The sequence below is a fragment of the Lolium perenne genome, chromosome 1, assembly GCF_019359855.2.
Source record: "Lolium perenne isolate Kyuss_39 chromosome 1, Kyuss_2.0, whole genome shotgun sequence".
NCBI lineage: Eukaryota > Viridiplantae > Streptophyta > Magnoliopsida > Poales > Poaceae > Lolium > Lolium perenne.
This window is the reverse complement of record NC_067244.2, coordinates 201,976,932-201,984,432: the sequence shown is the minus strand read 5'-3', so window position 1 is coordinate 201,984,432 and position 7,501 is coordinate 201,976,932. Positions and strand designations below refer to the sequence as shown.

At 46.9% G+C, this 7,501-nt stretch overlaps 1 protein-coding gene across 1 annotated transcript; it reads right to left on the bottom strand.

The window, feature by feature from the left end:
• Positions 1-2,609: 2,609 nt before the first annotated feature.
• LOC127319306 (uncharacterized) lies at positions 2,610-7,283 on the bottom strand. Its single transcript, XM_051349470.2, has 2 exons — positions 7,014-7,283; positions 2,610-4,835 (listed from the first exon to the last, which is right to left on the bottom strand). The coding sequence occupies exon 2, from the start codon at positions 4,652-4,654 to the stop codon at positions 2,972-2,974; it is 1,683 nt and encodes a 560-aa protein (XP_051205430.1). The 5' UTR covers positions 4,655-4,835; positions 7,014-7,283; the 3' UTR covers positions 2,610-2,971.
• Positions 7,284-7,501: the final 218 nt, after the last annotated feature.

Genomic DNA, 7,501 nt, shown 5'->3' with positions numbered 1-7,501 from the left:
ACAACTAGCAGTTGGTTTCAATGTTTTTGCGTCAATGACGTGTTCTAATGCTCTAGGTTATAATCATTAATGCAAAGGCTAAAGTTTTATGCCATCATTGTCTCCATCATGCTTAGCGATCTAAATGAAGAATAATCCTACATCATGGCCTCATGCCCTCATGTGTGAGGATAAGTACGTACTGGTTTCCTAGCAAATCACGATGCACCAGTGCTAACCACGTCAGCCTTATCCGGAAACAAGTTGCCAGTAAGTGTAATGTTACTCCTATACATGAGCCTTATTAAGTGAGTCCCTATGTGTGAGTGTGTACGTAGGTGTCTGAATGCATGTGCGAGTGTGTTCATATCGTGATCGGAGTTTATTAAACGCCGATTTAATAATTAGTAAAGCACTTCCTTCTCAAAAAATATATTGGTTTTCTAATTACACAATCGGTGTTTATTCATCCAAGATGCTTCGATCTCTACCCTCGTGTTCTAGAACAGTCCATTTTGTTTCGAATCACTGACCGGTTCATAGGTAGTAATATATGATTCACAAATATGCTATCCGGTATCATGCCCGACTTGTGTTCTCTGCGACGGTAGTAGAAGTCGCAATGGCCGGGGTTATTATATAAACGGAATGTTGGCATATGTGGAGCTATAGGGACAGTCGGATCGATTGACCTCTTCTTTGATCGCTCAGTTACTGTAATCTAGAGGTAGTCTGCCTTAGAGCTCACAAGTTGCTCTCTGAATTTGCCCGGTCATGGTAACTTACAGTGTCCAGTTGTTCACGTTTTACCCGGCCCGATGTGTCCGTGTCGACCCATGACAAATGTATCCAAGATGCTACTGAAGTAGGCGCAAAACGTTTTCTTTAAAAAGAACTGCATGTTGTTATGGACAGCGCGGACAGGATTGAATGTTTCGTCCCCGTCACTCGGTGTGTACCCTTGCTGGAGCGCGGTGTATCAGCTCACGGTGAATCTTGATCTACTACGACGGGTCAGAAACCAACAACTTGGTTGTGTAAAGGCAGTCAGTGTGCCCCTCGACCACCGTCGGAACACCGTCGGAACTAAAAACTTTCTGGGAAACTGCCTCCGGAGGGGAAACAGAAACGTGCAGGCTGTTCCGCACGTTCTCTCTTCAGAGATGAAGATGAGTTGTTCTCACGTCAAGATGGTTGAATCGATGGAGAAGTTGAAGGCGAGACAAGAACCGGTCCAGATGGAGTGATGCATGAATGCCATCTTCGTCTGCCATGCTAGCGATCGTTGCTGCATGTTCGGATGTGGCTTTCTTTGACTCGGCAGGGTCTGGGGATGTGTCGAGTTTCTCAACGCTAGATGATGGAGTGAAACGGATTGAACGTGCTGAAGATGTCAAACATAGTGCGTGGCGTGCTGCGGGATGAAGATTTTGATGCTGAATCTCGAAGCCAAACGAAATGGTCGTCCGATTCACAGGTTCCTAACTGGTGAACATGATACAGGTTTTTCTTTTCTTTTGGGACAAGGAGGTTGGAAGTTGAAACCCGGACTCTCCATCAAAATGGGCACGCAATACTTTTATTACTACCTCTGTCCATTTTTAGATGTCAAAAATTTATCTAAATTTAAATGTATCTAGACATTTTTTAGGCAGAGATACATCTAAATTTAGACGAACCACTAGACATCTATTAACGGACGAAGAGAGTATATTATTTAAAAAACAAATACATATCGATGCACCCAAAGCCTCCTTTTTGGCAATCAAAATCAACTACAAGATTGATGATGGGCTCCATGGTTAGGTCCATGTGCCTAGACCTAACACATAGAATCGGAGGTCTCACCAAGCTGCTCAACTGCAAGCCAGGAGCATAAACTGATCCAACAAAGCCTCTGCGGGCTTTCCAAAATCTAACAAAACAAATACATGTGATGCACCCAAAGTCTCCGTCTTGGCGATCAAAATCGCTACAACTACAAGCTTGGTGTTGGGCTCCATGGTCATGTCCATGTGCCTAGACCTCACACACAGTCGGATGTCTCACCAAGCTGCTCAACTGCAAGCCGGGAGCATAAACCGGTCCAGCAAAGCCTCAGCAGGTACTATATGTGCACGCTCCAGAAGCCAGCGATGCCGTCTTTCACCGACCCATCTTCAGGAAGGCCCGTAGTCAACCCCGCCATGATGCCAAACAGTACCACCACCCTATGTACGTCCATCATCATGCTTTCACCGCCGAGACACCGCTAAACTATGATGTTGAGGCTCGCCATTGTCAATGTAGGGCGGAGCCAACTGACGCGGACACAACGTTGTGACCCCTCCGTAGCCGACCAAGACCTCCAGGAGCAATCCATCATGGTCAGCCGGAGCAGGAGCACTAGCCGTACGCGATGCCATCACCACCATCCGCCGCGCAGGCTTCGCACGAGTGTACTCTACCGGCAGCATGTGAGTGGTGTGGATGGAGGGGGAGCGGTGGAGGCGATCTAGGGTTCCCCGCTAGGCCGCCACCACCTACTAGAGACGACGCAGGGGCGCATTTCTGTTCTGTCCTAGAAGACGAAATAGGTTAATCAACATTTGTTTGAGCACAACAGAACAGCCTGGTAAGAAACTAGGAAGTTAGACAACAAAGTTACTGTTACTATTGCAAGTGCTGAAAGAGACTGATGGCAGCGTCACATCCAGTTGTTAGCCATCAACAGATCAACTCTCCAGCCAAATACTAAACATACATATACCACTGACGCCGTTTCACCTCAAAAGAGAAGTCTGCACTCCAGAAATCTAAAAGAATACAGAACAGAGCAGAATTGGATACTTCTGTACATCTCTTGAGGAGGAGTGATTGCACACTGGAAAATCAGCCGCAAGATGAAAATGCAACACATGGTAACTTTTTTTTCCCCTTTACAACAAATATACAGGTTCCTCTCCATAGACTGAGTAGACTCGCGATGCGTGCCTTGTTGGGTCGCCACATGCTATGATCCATCTCCACCTTCTCTGTGTAAAACAGATGGAGCAGGCGCCTGCATTGCCCTGTCGCCTGTTGTCGGTGAACCGCCAAGAGGGGTTGCACCGGATGACCTCCGTGGAGCTGATGGACTCTCCATAATGAAAATTGATCGACTTGGTGTGCTACTCCTGTACGGCGAAGCAGGGGTTGACTTGAAAAGTGGCAAACCATCTTCACGACGTAATGGTGACATCACACGCTGACTTTCCTCGGTTGCTTGTCCTCTGTATGACCTTTCCTCTGCAATATCATAATAATCAGCAGTTCTCACCTCCTGAGCTAGAGAACACGAACAACAGCACAGCCACTGGAAACAATCTGTGACATCAGGATTACGGCAGCAAAAGGTGTTCCCGGGGAGGTTAAATCTCTTCCTCATCTGTATTCTCCAAAAGCCACCATACAGTAGACCGAAAAAGCAAAGTGCAACTCCAGTGAGCCCGAGTGCTTCTCGCAGGGTTTCATTGTTAATATTGATAGCTGCCATATTGAAGATGAAGAAGGGAGCTGCGCAAAACAGCAGAAATGTTGCAATATGGACGTACATGTTGCCGAACCCAAGCCTCTGCACATTCCACCCGAAAACGCAACAACTGCAGAAAATCGACAAGTATGCAAGAGTTATACCATCCCAGAAATCTGCGAGTCCACCGACCCACTCAGGCCTACTCTCTACGAAACGGCGTTCTTCGCTCTGAAGAAAAGAGTATCTCCTCTCAAGCGAGCTCCCTGAAGTTGCTGGCTTGGTGCCTTCAGTTGAGGTGACCACGGATTGTGCTTCTGGATCCGCTTCTCTCAGTTCTTCATCTGGGTCATAATCCTTCCCAAGAGGACTGACAATATTATACACACTGGCGAATGCCGCAGCGCCAATTGCAACAGAAATAGACACAGCGACACCGATAGGAGGCCTTTCTGATCTGCGGTATCCTATGTTGAGACCACACAAGGCATACTGGCCAAAGCAGTTCAAATTAAGAAGGACCACCACCACCATCATGTGCATCCACTCATTAGGCTTATATGTCCCATTTTTGCAGTATACTTTCCTAAGCCTTAGAATGTCCTTTTGGTCCCATCGACATAAGAGCACAAAGTTATAGATCCGCATCGGGTGTTGATAAAGGCACATGAGTGTGAATAATGCATTCAATATTTGGTTGTTCACTTCAAACCAGGTATCTCTTAGTGGTTTGCTAGGCAAAGCGTGATTCAACATTCCAGTCATAACCATGAAGAGTATTGCACCAGATACAGCAACACAAGCAATCCAAGCAAAAAGGGCCATGTTCATAGGCTGCCTTATCCATTCCTTGCCCATTACCCACAGGTGGCCCCAGTTAATTTTCCTGATTAAATGGAAATGCTCGTGATTACCATGGTTATCAGAATGGATAGAACGTGAAAACTCATCCCGCGCAAGAGTGAGCTGTCGAAACTTGACTGAAGGGTTATGACCCAGCTTCCTTAAATTGGGACCAGTAAAGCGGTTCACAAAATTCAGAAACCCACTCCGCTCATTTCCCTGTCGTGAAACATCCTGAGTGGAAATACTATTGACGCCTGTGGCTTCAGGTTCACTTTCAGATGTTCTTGATTCTACTGCTTGAGTATCAGCTTTGAGATTTCCATTACCATTAAGGGCCATTTTATTCAGTAAGAAGCCGTTTGATAGTACTCCGTATAAGCAACTTGAACTTCTTCAAATCTTATTTCACAAGATAAGGGCAAGTACTTAACTTTCAGAGCTGAAGCTCCATGTTCCACATGAATTTTTGCTGTCTTGTATGATTTTGTATATGGAGGTACATATTATTGGCCACCCAGTTCTGCACAAACAAAAACAGGTCCAAAAGAAAATAAACAATCATCACTCACATTTAGAAAGAAAAAAAAGCAAGTCCAAATTCATAATTATGAATGCACGAACTAAAGAAAGTAAAGTAATTTTGGCAAAATATTGGAAATACAGCAGAAAGGGCAGTGAACTAGAAAACATGTCATATGATATATATAAACTTGTCCAAAACAACAAATATAAATGAAACTTGAGATAAACATAGAAGGCACATCTGACATCCATAACTGAAACAATAACAGAATGATCCCCGAACTGCATTATTTATTTCTGTCAGTTTTTATCCAGGTTAATGTGGTGACACTAGTCTCCCTTATGATATCATCGCACTTTAGGCTTTCCGCTATTCTGAAAATAAAGTTTTGGTAACTTCTACACAAGCCTCTTAATCAACCAACTCTCCAGTCATTTGTTCTACTTGTACAGTGAATCAAATGGGATAGAAGTGAAAACGTGTTCCTCTAGAATAAGAGAGTTCAATGACCAAAAGCACAGCCATGTTCTATCATTTAAGGCGTTATCTATCTAAAGTAAGCGCCACAAAATAAACACCTGAAGCCTCCAAGAAATGGAAGCTGCTTTCCCAAGAGATTTGTGTGCTAGTACTAGTAGCAAGGATTACGAGTCGCTCGACTTGTCGCGCGATTTGTCGGCCTGTCGCAACCTCACCATTGACAACCTGGAGCGACACGACTAGTTGAAGTTGTCAATCGACAAGTTGACTAGTCGACGACAAATCACGACTAGTCTCTATTTTTGAGTCAAGCGACTAGTTCTGGGCTGGGACAAAAAGACCTGCCCGTGAAACCCTACCCACCCCTCCAGATCGAAACAGAGCCCTCCAACCCAGCCGCCTTTTCTCTGACCACCCTTCCCCTTGCTCTGCCTCTCGCCTGGGAGCCGCTAGCTCGCCCATGCCATCACAGAAGTGGAGGCCAGCCCACTGGACGCAATTGTCACAGTATCAGGTTCCTCTCCACTCCCCTATGCCATCAATATATTGTAGTATACTACTATTAGCAGCCTATTTACGTAGTAACTTTTAGTAGTGACAGCTCGGCTAGTCTGTGAGTCGGTACCCCAGCGACAAGTTGCGACTCAGCGACTCGTAATCCTCGACTAGTAGTGTAGAAGATCAGGCCCTAACAGCAGACACAGATAGAGCAAGCAGGCAAATACATCATCAAAATGGCTGCTAATACTATAGGTGAAGCAGCAGGAAGAACAAACCAGATACAAGCATTAACAAACCACATTGCTCTACTACTATTGAGGGTTACAAGATGCATTAGGAAAACCCCAATAGTTTGTATCTAGAATTGTAGAAGCATCAAATAGCTGTGTACATACATCTCTTCCAGCAGCTTTTATGAGTGTGTGATTTCTTGTTCGAGTTCCTGTTTTGTTACACGAATCGCGATCAATCCTAAGCACTACCTAACATCTTAATCGTTTGACATACTTGCGGGCTTTGTTGTGGCGCTAGCACGGGAAAACTTTACGGAACATATGGTTTCAGCAGCTATTGGTATATAAAATCCACACGCATTTTACCTCTGGAAACCAACAGAAAGTAAACTGATCTGCGTGTCAATATGTGATATTGTTGAATAGTTCCGCGTAACTGTACTAGAGCATCAGAAGGAGTAATACAACCAGACTGACAGAGAAATACTTGTACTCCCCGTACCTGAAGACATGCCGATTTCAGAACCGTCTAAGCCTATCTCGGAATCGAATAAGTAAAGCATTGCAACACACGAGTAGGAAACGCAACGATCTAGTGATTTTTACCAGAAGAGCGTGGTGATGGTCCCGGAGCACGCGAAGTGAGACGCCAAATCCCCGAGAAGCCAAATGCAACAAGTTCCTCTATCTACGAGCCGACCACGACCGCGTTGAGCGGACGCGACCAGGCCACCGCGGGCAGCTCCGCGGCACCAGCGCCAGCGGCACGGTTGGCGCTCTCGGGGTTGGCTTGTGGGGATGGGGTAGCGGCGGCCGGCGGGGGAGTAGTATGTATCTAGCCCCTCGCCTGAACTGCTACGGATAAAGCGAAAGCCCGTTGGAGCGGACAATCAAAGGAACGACGCGCTCGATTCATCCAGATCTACCAGAACGGCGAGAAGGAGGAGGAGGGAGGGCTCACCTGGCGCGCAAGCAAAGGGCGAGATTCTTGGCTTCTTCCTCCCGGCGCCGCCGCCGCGCGCGGTGTCGGCTGCCGTGGCTAGGCTGTGGGGCGAGCGAGACAGCGCGGACGAACGGAAGGTTTGGTTCGCAGCCTCAACTCAGCTGTTGTTGGGGGCCATGTGCGATGGAATGGAAGGCAGAGTCAGTCAACATGGCCGTTCACGGCGACGGGGCTCACCGTTACCGCCCGCCTCGATTTCATTCACGGCTTCACGCTACGACTTCGGCCGCCAACCAACGTCGCACGGCGACGGCGACCGTCGACAGGGGTTGGCAAAAGGCAGCCGCCGTGCGTGGCCTGGCTGCGCGTTCAACGCGTGCCGCCGGAACCTTCTACCCCTCAGCGACAGGACGCGTAGTTTAGTTAGCTTGATTGATTAATTAGTCGCAGTGCATGCAGTACCACACGTCTGCAACCACCCCTTTCTCCTTTCTTCGCTGCCTACT

What these genes read in the sequence shown, in the direction of transcription:
- LOC127319306 (XM_051349470.2), bottom strand. Translation starts at nt 4,654, where the DNA reads ATGGCCCTTAATGGTAATGGAAATCTCAAAGCTGATACTCAAGCAGTA.